The following is a 19674-nucleotide window of genomic DNA, read 5'->3' as shown; positions in this document are numbered from 1 at the left end:
CTTAACCCAACCCTAACCTTAACCCAACCCTAAACGTCCACTGCATTTATGAGAACTAGCCTTTATCGAAATGCCAGTGGGGCTGTCTGTCTGCAGCTCAGAGAACAGAGGGTTTGTACTGATGAGTCACACGCAGCCCTGAACAACCACACAGAAGTGTGTAAAGTATTCAGTTTGGCCTCGGTGCTAGAATGGCTTCTCCCTCTAACACACGCATACACACACACACGCACATACACTCCCTTGGTGGGCTTTAATGTGGGATCTGTGGTACTGTATGAACAGTTATCTGATGATAAGGGCTGTGGCAGATTTCCTGGAATGGTTAAGGGATAGCCAGGAGGAGGAGGAGGAGGAGGAGGAGTTGGTGGTTATGACGAGGAGGAGGGAGGGAGAGAGAGAGGGGGAGGGGTTGGTCCCTGGACGGATCTCTCCATGGACACACTTATAGTATAGCAGGGTGATGTGTTCATTAAACATGTGCCAGCTTCCATTAGATACCACACGGGTTGCGTCGAGGGGCTAGCTAGCGGATGGCAGCGTGCGTGCGTGCGTGCCTGCCTGCCTGCCTGCTTGCCTGATATTAGCAGCCTGTCTGCGGTGTCTCACTGGTCCGGCGCTCCGAGGCCGGGCCTGACAGCTGCTGCTGACTAATCTCAGCTCCCCGTCTGCGACATCCCGCGTTGACTCAAACACGTAGATGCGAATGTGTGTGCGCGCACGAGTGTGTGGGCAGTGTCCCACGACTGTGTGTGTGTGAGTGTGTGGGCAGTGTCTCACGACAGTGTGCGTGTGAGACTGCCTTTACCCCAGCCCACATGCAGTGGGATGGCTTATGGCTGTCCTTGAAAGGCATTGTGGGTACTGTGGTTTTGAGGACATCGACACCCCCGTACAACCTGCTACATCATGCCTCCCCACCCACACACCCATACAACCTGCTGCATCAAGTCTCCTCACCTACAGTACGCACGCACACGCACACACACACACACACACACACACACACACTGCCAATGGTATTCCCCTGGCGTTCTAATAGCTGTATGGGAATGTCAGCGTAATCACCCTGGCTCGCACAAAGAAAGAAACCCTGAATTAGAATTCTTCGTCTGCTGCTGTTCTCATTCTTTAACGTCATGTTGGTGGAGCAGCAGTTGATGTGTGTGCTGGGCGAGAGGCCGCAGGCTGCGTCTGTTGCTTTACACCTGCTTTGACTGAGCAAACACCATCTGTGTGTGTGCGTGTGTGTTTTTGTTCAGGTGTGTATTCTGTATTAGCAAAGATGACTATTATACAAGTAATGTTAATGTGTGAAGGTGGGTCTGTTTTTGGTTTGTGTGCGTGTCTGACTGGATGGGCATTCGAGTCAGACTGTGTGTCAGTGTGTGTGTGTGTGTGTGTGTGTGTGTGTGTGTGTGTGTGTGTATGCGTGTCTGTCACACGCTCCCTGTATGTCGAGTAGCTCTCAGCTGATGAAAGCAGCTGTCTAAATCAAGCGCTGCATCGTTCAACCTTCAACCCTGTTATTGACAGAGGGTGTTTATTAGAGAGGCCCACCACTGGTTTATGAAGTGTCTCCTGGTCACGTCTCACTTCAAATTGGTGCGATTCGTGGCCAAAATGATTTTTTTTGTGCATGGCTGTAAGCAGGGATGAGACTGTATGGATTTTTGGTTTATGTTACGGTACAGTATCTAGTTACACGGTACGGTTACGGTACCAACTCTCTGCCCCTGATTATATGGGTTTATCCCTTACCTTTGTCCAGAAACAGAACTTGAACCAATTGTAGCAAAATGGCTAACATTACAGGCATCCTCAGTGTAACTGCTTTAGCCACTGACTGCTACCATTAATGTTATGGAAGCTGCTGCTAGTTGTTGTGAGCTCATGAGCTCACTGGCTATCCCGCTCTTATTGTGCTGGATTAGCATTGGAAGCATTGGAACTGATGTGTCCAGGTAACAAGACCTATCTTCATTTATCAGACATTATTTCATGTCATTTCAATTCACTGCTATTTCAGTGGCATGACTAGCTTCTATCTTACCAGTCTTGAACAGAAACAAGCCAGCCACACACATAAGCCAGGTGGACCTGATATTGCTAGAGAAAGCAAGCCGGTGGTAGGGGGTGGTGAGTAATACGAACTCCGCGGGAGTACGCTCTGATCAACAACAACGCTTTCTCACTTTCTGTTTCAAGGCATCACTTCTCAGGATGACAGCTAATTGAGATTTCCAGAGAAGTTGCTGCCTTATGCTTGGTTCAGTGGACTGGAGAGAGGTAAAAACACTTTCAAACCCACCTTCTGCATAGACATGCAGACATTAGTTATAATCTAGAGGTACACCACACACTGAGTGTAGCCTAATTAAAACCTCAGATAATGATTATTTGCGCCTGCGCGCGAGCGTGCATGTCAGTGTGTGTGTGTGTGTTTACGCCAGGCACAGGGGAAGACGGATGCTGTCCCGGTCAGTGAGGGGGGGTGAGGGGAAGGGCAGGTGTTGATGGAGGGATGAGAGTTGGGGCATGTGTTGATGGACGAATGAGAGTTAGGGCATGTGTTGATGGACGGATGAGAGTTGGGGCAGGTGTTGATGGACGGATGAGAGTTAGGGCAGGTGTTGGAGGGATGAGAGGGGGATGAGTGTGGTGGCTGAAGGGATGAGGGGGATGAGGGTACTGCTGGAGGGAGGAGGGTGAGGAGGGTCCTCCTGCTCTCAGCACCCTCCTCCTCATAGCCAGATTATCACTCTGCCCATAGCACAGCTCTGTCAAGACCGTGTGGAACACATTCACACTCACACACACACACATGAGCATGCGCTAGAACAATTGCGACGCGTGTCATTACGGTGTCATATCTCCTCATGCCGCCCGTACACTGAGGGGAGGTAGGCTGTGTGTTCGTTTTTTCCGGCTGTGTGTTTTTTTCGATGTCCGAGTTAAGCTCCGCCACCAGAACGACGCCGTTTGCCTCGTTGCGTCGTTTCAAACCAGTGATCCTCCCGCTCTGATTAGTCACAGTGGGACATCCACCCAATGGGGTGTGTGTGTGTGTTTGTGCGCGTGTGCTGGCTAACTGGCAGTGCTGCTGTTGCTTAGTTATCTCTTCAACTGGCAGAGATTTGGGGAGGAGTTGGCAGTTTTTGGGGCAGGAGGTTGGAGCTGGATGAGAGGAAACGTACTGAGAGAGCTCTCGGTAGAGAAAAAGAGGAGGAGGAGGAGAGAGGGACAGCTCTCAGTAGAAAGAGAGAGGAGGAGGAGGAGGAGAGAGGGACAGCTCTCAGTAGAAGGAGAAAGGAGGAGGAGGAGAGAGGGACAGCTATCAGTAGAAGGAGAGAGGGACAGCTATCAGTAGAAAGAGAGAGGAGGAGGAGAGAGGGACAGCTCTCAGTAGAAAGAGGAGGAGGAGGAGAGAGAGAGAGAGAGCTTTCAGTAGAGAGGGAGGGAGAGAGAGCTTTCAGTAGAGGGAGAGAGGTCTCCATAGAGAGAGGGAGGGAGGGAGAGAGGGAGAGCTTTCAGTAGAGAGAGAGGGAGAGAGAGAGAGCTTTCAGTAGAGAGAGAGGGGGAGAGAGGTTTCAGTAGAGAGAGAGAGAGAGCTTTCAGTAGAGAGAGTGAGGGAGAGGTCTCCGTAGAGAGAGGAAGAAGGAGAGAGGGGATGATGGATAGAGAGGGTGGAAAGAGAGATTTTCTCCATCCCCACAGTCTAGGTGTTGCTTTCTGCCTCGCTAATTGGACTGAGACAGAAAAACGTGTGCGCGTGTGTGTGTGCGTGTGCGCGTGTGTGTGTGCTTGTGCGTGTGTGTGCGCGCACGCGTGCTGCAGGTAGCTCTGGAGAGACATTTTGTCTCTGATCTCACCATTCTTAATAAGCTGTATCCTCTAACTTTTCAATGCACACACACACGCACACACACACTGATGCACAATGACTTACACACTCAGTCTCACATGAATACATGAATACTCTCATCTACACCTGACCCCCCCCCCCCCCCACCCTCCCTAACTCTCATGTTTTCTCATTTGATCTCTTCACAGATAGGCCCAGATGATGTGCTGATGATAATGACTCCACATTATTCCACTGCAGCTCTCCTAATGAAGCTCTGACCTTAAGCTGATATTGAGCCAGCCAGCCATTACAGTGCATATCTGTGTGCGCGCGTGTGTGTGCGCGTGTGTGCGCGTGTGTGCGCGTGTGTGCGCGTGTGTGCGTGTGTGCGTGTGTGTGTGCGTGTGCGCGTGTGTGTGCGCGTGTGTGCGTGTGTGTGTGTGTGTGTGTGTGTGTGTGTGTGTGTGTGTGTGTCTGTGTGTATGCGGCACCAGCAGCATCTCTGGCAGGTTGCGCGGTGCTGCGTCAATCGGAAACGATGATTATCAGTTCAGCTCACGGAGCGGTGGAGACTCCCTCCTCCCCCTACCCCTCCTCTGCTCGCCTCAGGTTTCCTGTGGTATGAGCCAAACGTGAGGGGAATGGAGATGAGGTGCCCCGTTGCGGGGGGAATTCCGACATTTCCTAATATAGTGGTGGAAGTGCCCCCCCCCTCCTTGTGCGTTGCTGTGGAAGAAGAGACACTGCCTCACTCACTCACTCACTCACTCACTCACTCACTCACTCACTCACTCACTCACTCACTCACTCACTCTCTCTCTCCCTGCCTCTCTTTCTGTCTCTCTCTCTCTTTCTCTCTGCCTCTCTCTCTCTCCCTCTCCCTGTGACTCTCTCGGCCCCTCTCTCAGTCTCTGTCTCTGTGTGTCAAACGACAATCAAACACACACACACAGGCGCTGCCGTTCCTCCAGGGTGCTGAAGTGCTGCCGCTTTAGCCCGGTGAGTGGCACCGTGGCCGGGCACGAGGAGGAGGAGGAGGAGGAGGGCGGCGGCGGTGGTGGTCAGCACGGTAGACCAGCACTGTAGACCTGCTTCAGCGAGCGGTCAGTGAACACTCGCCCACCGAAGCGCCGGGTCGGGAACAGCGAGACTCGCAGGGTCGTGATAGAAGGGCGGGTCGGGTGTGTGTGTTCTTCTTCGTCATATGGGTAGGTTGTTTTTGTCCTCTTCCCCCAGGCTCGGGGCCGAGGGGCTATCCTTTTACCACCCTGAGCCGGGGTGAGGGGGTCACCCGGGCTATATATCCGGGCACACCTCTAGGAGCCACGTCACCGCTTCGCCATCCACAACCGTCAGGCGTATGTGTGTACAGTTTGTGTGTGTGTGTGCTACTGTATTCCCCTTTCAGTGTGATGGAGACTGACGTGTCATGTGTGGATGGTACACAGTTTCAGTAATGTCCGTTTGTTCTCCAGCTGACGCATTTGGCTGTGTTTCTTGTAGAGTGAGGTGTGTGAGGTGAGTGTGTGAGGTGAGTGTGTGTGTGTGACAGGACGTGGCTGGCCAGGATGGAGGTGGTGTGACTGATAAGAGATGAGAGGAGAAACTTGAGGACAGGGAGAAGGTCACCTTGACCACACACACACTGCATTAACGTTGGCAGTTACAATGGGTGTGTGTGTGTGCACGCAGTTACTGTAGGTGTTAATAAAAAGTCAGTTTAGGTTTAAACTTTGTGTGCTGGGCCTGAGACCAGCCTACACACACACACATACACACACACACACACACCAAGTTGGCATGGAGACTACCCAAACTAAATAACCCTCCCTTGGTGACGTCTAATCTCATTAACCTTCACATTCCCTCCAGTGTGTACACATTTTAACCACAACAACAAGTGGACTTTGTTAGACTAGTGTGTATAAGATTGGAATTCGACATTGATTTTGGTATGGTTGATTATTTTCCCCTCTTATCAACCAAATGTTCACCTATGTGGCTAAGGAAGGACAAGGGATTATTCAGCCTGTGTGTTTTTAAATTCCCCTGACTTAAACCCCATTGACAGCAAAATAGTGGAGGTGGTCTGTCTCTCTCTGACCAACTCTCTCTCCCATCTCTCTCTCTGTCCCATCTCTCTCTCCCTCTCTCTCTCCCATCTCTCTCTCTCTCCCATCTCTCTCTATCTCTCTTTGACCATCTCTCTCTCTCCCACCATCTCTCCTCCCTTCCTCTCTCCCTCCCTCCCTGTAGCAGACCTTCTGCTGTGTTTTGCCAGACCCGTGCTGGCTGCCTCCCCTGCCTGCCAGAGCCTGGCAGAGCCCAGCGGGTCTTAATGGGCCACATGGCTCTGCTGGCTCTCATCTCCGCCCCGGCATGACGCAGCCCGGGTGTTGGATATGTAGGCAGGACCAGAGGGCTGACTCACAGCACTGTCCGTCGGCCTCGCTCCCTCCAAGCGCACACACACACACACACACACACACACACACACACACACACACACCTCCAAATATAGATTGAGGTCACAGTGTCCTCTCAAGGAGAGTGTTTTTGTTTTATCCCTCTGTTGTGTCCCTCAAGTGTGTGTGTGTGTGTGTGTGTGTGTGTGTGTGTGTGTGTGTGTGGATGGCTTGCTTGCCAGAATAAAGGAGTGTACAACATGCTTTCCCTCTTTGCTATTTAATAAAGACAATGTTAACCTCTAGTCTTACCCCACATCACTCATCTGTCTCCCTAAAGCAACCACCCCCCTACACTGTCTACAGTCCCTCCCTACCCTGTCTACAGCCCTCCATCTACCCTGTCTACAGTCCCTCCCTACCCTGTCTAAAGCCCCATCTACCCTGTCTACAGCCCCAACTACCCTGTCTACAGCCCTCCATCTACCCTGTCTACAGCCCCATCTACCCTGTCTACAGCCCTCCATCTACCCTGTCTACAGCCCCATCTACCCTGACTACAGCCCTCCATCTACCCTGTCTACAGCCCCATCTACCCTGTCTACAGCCCTCCATCTACCCTGTCTACAGCCCTCTATCTACCCTGTCTACAGCCCTCTATCTACCCTGTCTACAGCCCTCCATCTACCCTGTCTACAGCCCCCCATCTACCCTGTCTACAGCCCTCCATCTACCCTGTCTACAGCCCCATCTACCCTGTCTACAGCCCCAACTACCCTGTCTACAGCCCCAACTACCCTGTCTACAGCCCTCCATCTACCCCGTCTACAGCCCTCCATCTACCCTGACTACAGCCCTCCATCTACCCTGTCTACAGCCCTCCATCTACCCTGTCTACAGCCCCATCTACCCTGTCTACAGCCCTCCATCTACCCTGTCTACAGCCCTCCATCTACCCTGTCTATAGCCCCAACTACCCTGTCTACAGCCCTCCATCTACCCTGTCTACAGCCCTCCATCTACCCTGTCTACAGCCCTCCATCTACCCTGTCTACAGCCCTCCATCTACACTGTCTACAGTCCCTCCCTACCCTGTCTACAGCCCTCCATCTACCCTGTCTACAGCCCTCCATCTACCCTGTCTACAGCCCTCCATCTACCCTGTCTACAGCCCCATCTACCCTGTCTACAGCCCCATCTACCCTGTCTACAGCCCTCCATCTACCCTGTCTACAGCCCTCCATCTACCCTGTCTACAGCCCTCCAACTACCCTGTCTACAGCCCCATCTACCCTGTCTACAGCCCCATCTACCCTGTCTACAGCCCTCCATCTACCCTGTCTACAGCCCTCCAACTACCCTGTCTACAGCCCCCCATCTACCCTGTCTACAGCCCCCCATCTACCCTGTCTACAGCCCTCCATCTACCCTGTCTACAGCCCTCCATCTACCCTGTCTACAGCCCTCCATCTACCCTGCCTACAGCCCTCCATCTACCCTGTCTACAGCCCTCCATCTACCCTGTCTACAGCCCTCCATCTACCCTGTCTACAGCCCCAACTACCCTGTCTACAGCCCTCCATCTACCCTGTCTACAGTCCCTCCATCTACCCTGTCTACAGTCCCTCCATCTACCCTGTCTACAGCCCCATCTACCCTGTCTAAAGCCCCATCTACCCTGTCTAAACCCACCCTATCTCCCTCTGTCCCCCCACCACCAGTCCTCCTCCCAGCCCCCCTCTCAGCCTTGATCAGCTCCCCACGCCTGCTTCTAGGTCTCTCTCTCAGCCACAGATGGGACACTAATCATACACCCAGCCAACTGCTCCACTCCTTCCTAAATCAAGACTCATAGTTGTAAACGACTCGGCATAAATTTGCAGTGTGCTCATGCGTGGCCAATATATATGGATCCCTCCGCCAGCCAAGCACATTATTAGCATTACGGCAAAGGGGGAGTTTGATATCTCTGTCAGGAGAGACTGTCGCTTTAGCAAGATTTTTCTGCCGAAAGACTTTGACGAGAAAATCCTGCTGTGTCTCTGATCTTCAAGTCTACTTTGTACAATTTGCAGTCGGCCAACTATCAGCCAGCCTCGCTTCTAACCAAGCAATCTAACTGATCAGAGTGACGATGGAATGTCCCAGGCAGCTTTTACAGGACATACAGAACAGTTCAACTCCTCACTTACGCGCACACACACACACACACACACACACACACACACACACACAAACATGGCCTTGGGTCAGGCTAACGAGTTCTGCTTGCATTCCATTCCAAACATAAATATTTTAAATTCCTGGCACACACAAACAACAGTGTCAAGGTGACGTAGAAGTATACTCTCTGTACCCATTCCATACAGACCGCGTGTGCCTTCATTTAATTTCCAACCTTTATTTATACCCGTGAAATGAGATGCGCTCTAGTGGGCTGTGGGCGGCTGTGGCTCAGGAGTTGGAGCGATTCGTCCAATGATCCGTCCGATGTTCGAATCCCGGCTCCTCCTTTCCACATGTTGAAATGTCCTTGGGCCGACATGGGAGACACTGAACCACAAATTGCTCCCAATGAGCAAGCTAGTGGCTTGCATGGCAGCTGCAGCCATTGGTGTGTGAATGGGTGAATGAGAGACCATTGTAAAGCGATTTGGATAAAAGCGCTATGTAAGTACAGTCCATTTACCATCCATTCTACTCATAGTCGAGGCAAGTGGCTTGACTAATATTGACTAGTGACTCAGACTAATGTGAAGGCTAGTGACACAGGCTTTGGTCTCCACTACTGCTGTATTGAACCCTGGTGCTGACTGTGACTGGGCCTGTTAGTATTTACATGGAACACATCAGTAGCAGGGACCTTCCTGGCAGTGGGGTAGGTACAGTATAGGGCTCAGCTGGGGCTGGGAGAAGGAAAGTCCCAGGGATATGCATCTGCTTATTCAATCCTAACAACACTCGACAGCCAGACTCACAGCAGGAGAAAGTTGGCTTCAGCGGATGAGGAAATAAGAAGTACACACACAGACTGGGCCTGTCCCCATTCAAGGCTTGCATTCTACCTAGGTCGCAGCCTACGCGGTCTACGTAGGTCGCGTCCTTCAGGCCAGGTAAACATTTTGTGAAATGGGACGGTCTAGCCTACGGAGGATTCCCAACTCGTCATTTTGTTGCCTAGGCAGCCCCAAGCGCGCCGGTAGCGCGACCTGTCCTGAGGCAACCATTGTAGATGCCCAATGCTGACGGCAGGTTGTTATGGAAACACTACAGAAAATGCCTATCTAAATCGTCTATCTAAACTCGTAGATACAAGCGTAATTTGGATAAAGTTTCCACATATTGGGATTCTATGGTGGTACTATGGTGGTACTATCAGGCATGACATTTTATTAAAACGTAATAATATTAACATCAAAGCGGTTTAAAAACGTTTTAATATCCGAGCAATGGCGGTTGGTACAGGAATTCATCCGGACCGAAATGCATTCTGGGAGGGAGGCCGCGAAGGATCCATCAGTTGTATCCTTCAAATTCGTCAAAAGTAGGCCGCATTTGTGGGCTGCATTCAGAGGGCTCTTCGTAGGCTGAATGAATTGGGACAGCACTTGTCACCCCGCTGTGACGTAGCAGCCTTCAAATCCGGCCTAGGTAGGATGCAACCCTTGAATTGGGACAGAGCTACTGTCTATCATCTGTCCTCCGGAAAGAAGCCTTGTGGATACCTCCCTGTCCTCCCTGTCCTATCTCTGATCAGAATCTCAGATTAAACTGGAGAATAATCTCTTACTCTCTAACACACACTTTCATTTATTCTCTTTGAGAACGCAGGAATATTCCCTACTGAAGAAATATATCTACAGTATACCCATTATAACCAGTACTCTCCAGTGATGCCTATATGCTTTACGAGTATAAATAAAGGTTTGAAATTAAATTAAATACATAACCATTATAACCAGTATTATATTTTACAGTGATCTGACAGGTGCGTGTAAACCTGGCGGAAGCAGCATTAGTAAAGGATGATGATGTTTAATTTCAACATGTGCGTGATATTGTTGTAGACTTGCGCAGGGCACGGTAGCCTACAGGTAATAATTGCTCAACAGTTAGGTCTGCCAGGACTACAGCGGGGTTTCTTCTAGACTTCCTAGGTGTTATGAAGCCAAGCTCCTGCCCACTGATGGCTTTCCTAACCTCACGTTATAAACTATCACTTTCGTTCCCCAGTCACTCACTCTTGCTAGGATACACTTCCTGTGCAGAGTCCGCTTTGCAAACCGTAAACATCAGAATAAACCTATTGTCTTTGTTTGAAACCAGCTTGACCGACCACTCGGCGTGTTCTTGAAATCTAAAACTAAACCAAGTAAGATTTTTCATTCATAGTGAGTGCGTGCGTGCGCGTGTACGTATGTGTGTCAGTGTGTTTACCCACTCTCTTTGGTGACTCAACATCCCAAACCTGACAGCCTGGCAGGAGGAGGCTACATCCGTCATGATGGTGATTTCATAACTGTCTCAACACACACACACACACACACACGCACACACACTTGTGTAGCCAAGATGAATTGTCTAAGTTCACTCCTCAGCATAAATACCACCCACTCGAGCCATTGAATCGCTAGCTGTTCGGTGACGTGTAGCTGGCCAAAGCAGTGTTTATGAGGTTGTCATGTGCGCTGGCGTGACAGGGGGACCCGAGATCCCAGGGTGGCAGGGGTACTGATGTGCGGCGCCATGACACCTGTGACACTCGCGTGGTGATGATTCTCACATTTGTCAGCTGTTCATTCAGCATTACAGAAATGGGCATCTCTCTCTCTCTCTCTCCCCACTATCTCTCTCCCACCCACTCTCTCTCTCTCTTTCTCTCTCCCCCCCCCCCCCCGGTCTTTTTATTTATTTGTTTGTTTGTGCTCTTTCTTCCTGCCACGAGAGAGATGTAGTGAGGATGATTACCTGAGCTGGATCAGCGCCATTGTCTGGGTTTGTTTAGCAGGCGGCGTCTTATGCGATGTCTGATACGCAGAGACGGAGATGGAGAGGGGGTAGAGTGAGGTCGTTTTCTCCCTAGGAATGCGTATACACTAGCCCCATTTCCCTTTGTTTGAAGTGTGTGTGTGTGTGTGTGTGTGTGTGTGTGTGCGCAGTGTGTTCTCATTTATTGCATTAAGTGTCATAGCGGGTGAATGTGCGATGCTCTGGCTTTGATGGCGCCCATAAGCGTAAATGTTTACGCCGGGCCTTCCTGAACGGCGTCAGACCCGATCTACCGCATTTTTAATCTCTTCATCTTATTACAATCTCTTCATCTTATTACAATCTGTTCATCTTATTACAATCTCTTCATCTTATTACAATCTCTTCATCTTATTACCTTTCTGACTAGCTCACATCAAGGCCTGTCACTCGCCCAACTCACCCTCCCTCTGCAAACCCCCCTGTCTGGTTCCTCCTCTTGTCAGTGCTGTCCCTCTCCCTTCCTGCGCCATCTGAACGCCGGGGTGCCAAGGTGACCGTCGGCCAGCGTCGGGCGCAGGGCGGCATTAGCAGGTGTCCCTCGCACGCTGGCACTGCAGGGATAGATCTCTCCCAACCTCAGATGAACTCCTCCTCCCCTCACCTCCTCGATCCCTCCTCACCTCCTCTCCTCCCCCACCCCTCCTCCTACATCCCTCCTCCTCCTCTCCTCCTCCTCCACTGCTCCTCTCCTCCCTGTTCATGTCCTCTCCTCTTCCGTCTGAGTCTGACCGCTGTGGCATGAAGGGATGGATGGATGGAGAGGGAGGGAGGGGGTGCTCTGGTACTGTTAGATGGGGGGGGGGGTGCTCTGGTACTGTTACAGATGGAGGGGGTGCTCTGGTACTGTTAGATGGGGGGGGGGGTGCTCTGGTACTGTTACAGATGGAGGGGGTGCTCTGGTACTGTTAGATGGGGGGGGGGGTGCTCTGGTACTGTTACAGATGGAGGGGGTGCTCTGGTACTGTTAGATGGGGGGGGGGGGGTGCTCTGGTACTGTTACAGATGATCTAGTTCAGGGCAGGCTGGACTGTGGTGGAGGCTGACTCACTTCTCCTACACAGTGAGGGAGAGAGAAAATGGGAGAGTGTGCGGGGGATACATTATACACTCCTCTGCTTCTCCTCTGTGCGCGTGTACATTCACCTCTTGTCCTCAGACACACACACACCGCACACCTACACACCTGTCGTCTCATTAGAGCAGTGTTTATTTGTATGTGGGTAGAGAGAGAGAGGGAGAGGGGGAGGGAGAAGGAGAGAGAGAACCAGAGGAGGCAGGTGTGGTGGAGATGAAAGCCCCAGATGAGGTAGGTGGTCCTGGACATGGCAGCCTCTGGCCCCCCTACTCCAGCAGGCCTGGGTAATTGGTGTGGATCCCAGAGCGCTAGCAGACAAAACACGCGTACACACACGCACGCACGCACACACACACACACACACTACTCCCTCAGTCACTGTCTTGCATACTGCTCATTAGCGTTCCTTTCCCAGTCAACATGCTCAGTTCGGAGATGCTGCTACCTAAATCCGCCCATGCAGGAATCGAACCCGCAATCCTGATGGTGCCAGTATCTCCATCACGTTCCAACCCACTGATCCCTCTGTACCTGTCTCCTGTCCTCCCCCTCCCTCCCTCCCTCCCTCCATCCCTCCCTCCCACTCTCTCTCCTCTCCTTGGATGCTCCTGTTCCACAAAAAAAGCAATTAGCACGAGCGGCGTGACACAGTTGAGCAAGCGGGGGGGGGGCGAGCGGGAGCGGGGGGCGAGCGGGGGCGGTGAGGGCGAGGGCAAGGGCGCCAGGTCTGCCGCTGAGCCCGGGCTCTGATGCCATGCCCACAGGCAGAGGAGGGCTGAGGCACAGGGCTGGTTATGATGGTGGGCAGTGGTGAACAATTACACTCTTCTCTCTCTCTCCTTCCTTCTTCTCTCTTTCTTTCATTCTTTCATTCCTTCTTTCCTTCTTTTCTTCTTTCTTTCTGTGTCTCTTTCTGTCTCTGTGTCTCTTTCTGTCTCTGTCTCTTTCTGTGTCTCTTTCTGTCTCTTTCTCTCCACCTTACCCCCTCTTTTCCCTCCAGGGTGTTGAGTTTTGAATGAATCACATGCTCTCCCCTGGTTGGTTTAGATGAGAGAGTGAGTTGTGCGCATGCATGTGTGTGCCTGCTAGTCGGAGCCGCGTGCTCTTTAATGTGGCGTGCGCACGCGTGTGTGAGTGTGTGTTAATGAGTGTGTGTGTGTGAGCGCTCAGTAGGTCAGAGCACTGTGAGGCTGTCTCTACCGCTCGTGCCGACTAACCAGTGTGCCGTTTTGTCTTTGCAGTCGATCATGGAGCAGTTCAACCCATGCCTGAGGAATTTCGTGGCCATGGGGAAGAGCTACGAGAAGGCCCTGTCCAGTGAGTACACCCTCCTCCTCCTCTGCTCTGTCTCTAGACGACCGGGCGAAAAGGCCAGATCGTCGATGCTTTTACATCCACGTTTTAGATTCGGATCCTCCAGTACACCCGGCGGTAGAAAAGAGCTCAGATACCAGAGATATCGTCCGGGCGTTGGTGTCTCTGCTGTAGCCAATGTTCCTGGGACAGTCCTCTCCCCTGGGACAGTCCTCTCTCCTGGGACAGTCCTCTCTCCGCTCTGAGGGCCAAGGAATGACTGGAGAGGTGGGGGGGGGCTGAACTGAAGTGCTTTTTGAACTAACAGCTCTAGTGAGATTCTTCCGTTTGGACACGCCAAAGTCCCTGAAGGAGAAGCCGTCAGTTGCCCTTTTGTAGATTTAAAAAGCAACACGTTCTCAATTTGGATATTTCTTCTCTGATGCTCAGGACTGTTGTTGTTAATGTTTCAGGTGTTTTGTCTGATGTTTGTGATGTTTGTGTTCCCTATGTGCGGACTCCTGTGTTGCGTCTAGAATGTTCCTCTTCCTCCTCCTCTTCCTCCTAACCCCCTACATCCCTCATCTTCGCATGTTCGGTTTCCAAGTCCTTTTAATTTTGTTGTTCAGTCACAACCCGGGGGATGGTGATGGTTGAGGCTATATCTGGTCTCTGTGTGTGCGAGTGTGAGGTTGATATTGTAAGTGATGGGTTTCAGGTCTGTGTGTGTGTGTGTGTGTGTGTGTGTGTGTGTGTGTGTGTGTGTGTGTGTGCGCGCGCGCGCGCTCACCTGCGTGTCAGTTCATAGGTAATGGTCTCAGAGGGGGGAGGTATATATCTGAAGTGCACTACTGTAGGTGCTGGGTCCGAGACGGAGGGAGAGAGGTGGATTCTGTGTAGACCTCCTTTGGGAGGAGAAGGGGAGTCGTAAGTAGAGCGGACGCCAGTGAGAAGTAGGACAGGTGGAGCCCTGAGAATAAGCCTGGTCCCCTGCTGGGTGGAGGTGGGGGGGCAGAACGGGTATCCAGGGCAAGCCGGGGCGGAGGGGAGAGTTCAACCACCCTCCTCTAGCGGTGGCCTTTTTGGTAGCAGGCAACATAGCCCAGCTATTCGTCTGCATTACGACGCATGACGGACTGACATGAGACGCAGACGGGAGGCGTCTATTATCGGCCCGGGTGTGACGTTTAAATTACCTGACCGTTACGTTTTCTTCCAATCCTATGCATTTCCTCTCTCGATTTGTCGACACTTACAACTTCAGGATCAGGACAGGAGAGCTTGTCACTTCATTGTCGTTGAACACCGAAGAATTCTAATACAAGTTTCAGTGAGAGTACCTCGTGACTACAAAAAGCACACTGAGCCTAGTGTATACTAGCCCAAGGATGGCAATCCTCACGGACGGCCACGAACAACGGTTTAAGAAAGGTTTTTCCTTTTCCCCTTACGCCGCAGTGTGAGCGATTCAGAGGTCACCCCTCCCTGCATCGAGGGAAGAAAGAGAGAGAGAGAGAGAGGAGGAGAAGAACAAGGGAGGGAGGGAGGGAGGCGGGGACGCAGGAAAGACTGGGAGGCCCTGGAGGCCAATAAAGGAGGCCTCAGTGTAGTCTGATAGATCGGGCTAAAAATAGCCAGGCTGCTCCCCGAGTGGGGATTACACTACGTCAATGCCAGGCGGGCGCATGCAGGGACCGGGGGCTGAGGCTGGCATGGCGGAGGCGGCACGGCAGCTCTCAGAGTCGGGCAGAGAACACAGCCTGGGGGGAGGGGGACTGGAGGTAGAGGGAGCCTGCTGGCTGTCATTGTAGGACCGCTTTTTTGTTTCTTTGTTCGGTGTGAAAATGTTAGGGCTTGGCTTGGCTTATAGTAGGATCCGGTGCTTGAATGCAGTGGGTGGAGATTCTCCTGTAGCTATAGCAGTGTGGTAGACAGGTATTTCCTCCGTGTATCACTGTTGGAGACAGACAGGTATTTCCCCTGTGTATCACTGTTGGAGACAGACAGGTATTTCCTCTGTGTATCACTGTTGGAGACAGACAGGTATTTCCCCTGTGTATCACTGTTGGTGACAGACAGGTATTTCCTCTTGTGTATCACTGTTGAATACAGACAGGTATTTCCTCTGTGTATCACTGTTGGAGACAGACAGGTATTTCTCCTTGTTTATCAATGAGCTGTGGGAGAGGAGAGAGAGAGAGAGAGAGAGAGATACGGGGGTGGGGCGACGTCACGCAACCCTATTAGGCGTCGTCTTGCAGGTGGGGAGGAGGGAACTCTGCGAGGGAGAACCTGGAGGAGTAATGAGGGATTCCATAAAAGCGGAGGAAGGCTTGATGGAGAGAGAGAGAGATGGAGAGAGAGAAGTAAGAAGGGATTTGATAAAGGCTGAGAGAGGCTTGGTGGAGAGAGGAGTGGGTTGGCGGAGAGGGAGTAGAAGATGAATGGATGTACACGTTATCAAGCCGCAGCTTAGCCGGTTTAGACCGGTTTTACCCCTCTAAGCGAGCGCTCTCCACGTACTGTGGAATAGGTGGGAGGAATAAGGCCTCAGCCCTGTTCAATATCAGCTTCATGTCACTCCTAATCCTCCTCAGTGAAAGTAACACCCCCGTCACACCCCGTTACCCAATCACAGACTGCGAAGCTCTCAGATTTGACCAAGACAGTCGAGCCTTACCTGACCACTCTGGTCGGGATCTCTGAACACGGCTAAATTAGTCCATCCATCCATGTGTAGCCTACACCCCCCCCCCCCCCCCCCCACCGCGCTCCGGAGCCCAGAGGCTCACCTCGCCCACACCTCTGGCCCCCTCACCCTCACTCTCTCGTCCCACACAGGGACATGTAGCCGAGCTCAGGAAGGGTCTGGAGAGGGTCTCTCCGTCTGGAAGTCATCATCGCTCAAGTGTCGGTGTGGGACACTTGGGAATGGGCTTTTGTTGTTCTGTGGAGTCTTGGCAGTGTGGCTTTGTTTCCTGGCTAGTATGGACTCTGGGGATAAAAGGCAGGGAGTGGAGGTATTTTTCCAGGAAATGATTGCGAGCAGAGCGGACACACAGTTCCATCCTCCATGGAGCAGAGCAGTCGACTGAGGCAGACGTCCAGCCGCTCTGTTGATGGCCGTCCATCTGATTTCTTTTCAGAGTGTTTTTCCACGAGGAGAAAAAAAGTGATTTAACAGTAGACAGGACTGCCATCTACTTCAAATGCAATACTTCAATCAATATTTCAAACCCCTCAGGATTGCAGGGGAGTGCTTGGCTGGTGGCATGAAATACAATTTCTATTGCTGATCTTCCAAAGCGGAAAACATTTTTTGGGAAAAGATCCATTTTGTGTGTGCTTGTTTAGACCACCAAGGGTAGATGAAGCACTGGCAGTCATGAACATGGCCGCCTTGAAGCCGGCTCCATATTTACTGGACAACGTTCCTCTCCTAATGACGCTAACGTTGGCTCCCCGTGCGGCTAACCCCCTGACCGGGAGTCATTGCCATGCAATGACTATGCAGCGGAAGCCAGTGTGACAGTATGTCCCTGTGTGGCCATGGACACGATGGGCAACAGAGGGTGCAGGAGCACATCGGATCTAGATTAGCATTAGTAGCAGAATATGCTAGCAGGGTGGCTACTATGCTAATCTAGTCCACATGGAAAGTTGGGGAATAACTCGGTCTTTTTATGTTCCTGATGATGGTTTGTAGCTACATTCTGTAGTTTGTGTCCGATAGTCGACTTTGCCCCGTTAAGACACCACTGTAGTCATTCATGCTTCATAGTGGGTGAAAGTGGTTTCTCTCTCTCTCTGGTCTGTGGTTCTAGTAGTTTCCATCCAGCTTCTATCCATTAGTCACTCCTGTAGTTCTTTCCTCCTGAGTCTCTATTAGTCCTTCCCCATGTCCAGCCGTAACCTGCTGGCTCCACAGGGGAGAGGTGAAGACTTCTCCAACATTTCTACTCCGCTCCCCTGATCTGACGCCCCAATGCTTCCCATGTTTCCAGGTGTGACATTTGCTGCAAAGGGCTACTTCGACGCTCTGGTGAGGATGGGCGAGATGGCCAGCGAAAGTCAAGGCTCTAAGGATCTTGGTGAGTTCTTAGTTGTGTGGCTACACTGCCCCCAGTGGGCTGGAGAGGGGTTGCAGGGAGACAGGGGGTGTGAATGCGGTGTGAGCAGAAACGGCCGGTCACCAGCCTAAAAGTGGACACACACACACACACACTGCCTATGTCCATAGTGACAAATTCCGCCAAGGCAATCACATTTGTCAATTAGTTTCAGATATTTGTTATGGGGACGCTTTATTTTGTTATCTTTCGTTCCCCTAAATTCAGCTGTTAATGAATCATGCTCTTTAGCAATTGTTATATTATATCCCAGAGTATCTGAATATATTTAAATTAATTCAGATAAAACATTACATTTACATTACAATAGTCATTTACCTAATGCCTTTGTCCACAGCGATTTAATATAATTGCATTTTACATAGGAAAAGCCAATGTACTATTTGCCAGAACTCACAAGTGCATCTCCTTTCTAAAACAAGTGACTAAGAGCATAATCTAGTGCTGAAGGCAAAGTGCAAGAATAGGAAACTATGCAAGATATGCATACGCCTGTAGTATACAATATTAAAACTCACAGTACACATGCATTTCATTACACATTCATTTATTCTCAGCCTCACCTAACCGTCTCATAGTCGTCGTTGTGTGTGTGTGTGTGTGTGTGTGTGGAGCAGTTTAGTTTGTATCGACCTGGTTCTGCTCACCAGTCTGATTAGAGAATAAGTGAGTATAATAAGCTGTAGGTGTTGAAGGCTTCGTATAATAAGCTGTAAGTGTCGAAGGGTTCAAGATGTAGGTGTCAAAGGGTTCGTATAATAATATGTGGGTGTCGAAGGGTTCGTATAATAAGCTGTAGGTGTTGAAGGGGTTCGGGGGGTCCGGCATGGTAAACAGGTAGGATGTCAGCAGGTTGGCTCTCTCTTAACGAGCAGAGCTGTCTGTCTTTGGAATAGGAGACACAGTCGGTCTCCTGCCGTGGGGTATGTGACCAGCTTGCACTAAAGTCCTGCTGTCTGTCTGAATCACAGCAGTATCTCTGTGGCCCGCTACGCTGTCAGTCTGAATCACAGCAGTATCTCTGTGGCCCGCTACGCTGTCAGTCGGATGTGGCTCTAGATCGCGACTAAGGACGGAAGCAGAGGATGAGGGTGGGAGGGAGGGATGAGGAGAAGAGACAGATCTCAGAGGGAGATGGATTTAAAAGCTGTCTGTACATTCATTATTCATGGCGGAACCTTTTTTGCCCCCCCCCCCCCACCACACTTCCTTAGCTCTCATCTTCCCTTCATCTTCCCTAGCTGTGTGTACAGTACATGTTCTGTTCTGCTGGGTCTGTGTGCCTCACCCAAGCTGAGCAGTTTAGTAAGGGATCACGTATGGCCAGCCGGTCGTTATCGAAAAAATAAAAGCCAGATTCGTTGTAACGCACATGGAAGGGCTCTTATTTGTTGATAATTGTTTTGTCGATGTATCAATTGTCCAGTCAGAATTGAATATTTCAGAGAGACGTGTAATAAAGCCCATTATGTCAGTAGTGTCATACTCCAGTGTAACTCAGCTCTCAATGACCGGCCAGATGGATGAAGTCTCCACATGTAATCATGGTCTAGAACTGACTCTGCTCAGCCTCCTTAGTCTTGTTTGTACCCATGCAGATTTTGTGTGTGTCTGTGTCTGTGTCTGTGTGTGTAATATTGTGGATATATTTCTCTTTTTTGATTTGTAACACCTATGCTAATTATTCCTTATTTCCTCATCCTTCTATCCAGCACTGTTTCTTCAGTCAGTTACAGCTCAGTCGGTTACAGCTCAGTCAGTTACAGCTCAGTCAGTTACAGCTCAGTCAGTTACAGCTCAGTCAGTTACAGATCAGTCAGTTACAGATCAGTCGGTTACAGCTCAGTCAGTTACAGCTCAGTCAGTTATAGCTCAGTCAGTTACAGATCAACG

General features: G+C 51.0%; 1 protein-coding gene across 1 annotated transcript in view; it reads left to right on the top strand.

The window, feature by feature from the left end:
• The window catches only part of baiap2b (BAR/IMD domain containing adaptor protein 2b), a gene marked incomplete at both ends in the record, with an annotated part of 53331 nt that overhangs the window by 1731 nt on the left and 31926 nt on the right, over positions 1-19674 (top strand). Inside the window, 2 exons of the mRNA XM_084455819.1 lie at positions 13600-13675; positions 17656-17742. Coding sequence (XP_084311945.1) covers positions 13600-13675; positions 17656-17742 — 163 coding nt within the window. The remainder of the gene's footprint in view (positions 1-13599; positions 13676-17655; positions 17743-19674) is intronic.

Source organism: Borostomias antarcticus, assembly GCF_949987555.1.
Source record: "Borostomias antarcticus genome assembly, chromosome: 22".
NCBI classification, from domain to species: Eukaryota; Metazoa; Chordata; class Actinopteri; order Stomiiformes; family Stomiidae; genus Borostomias; species Borostomias antarcticus.
Note: the sequence above shows the minus strand (reverse complement) of the source record. Positions and strands in the feature narration are given on the sequence as shown.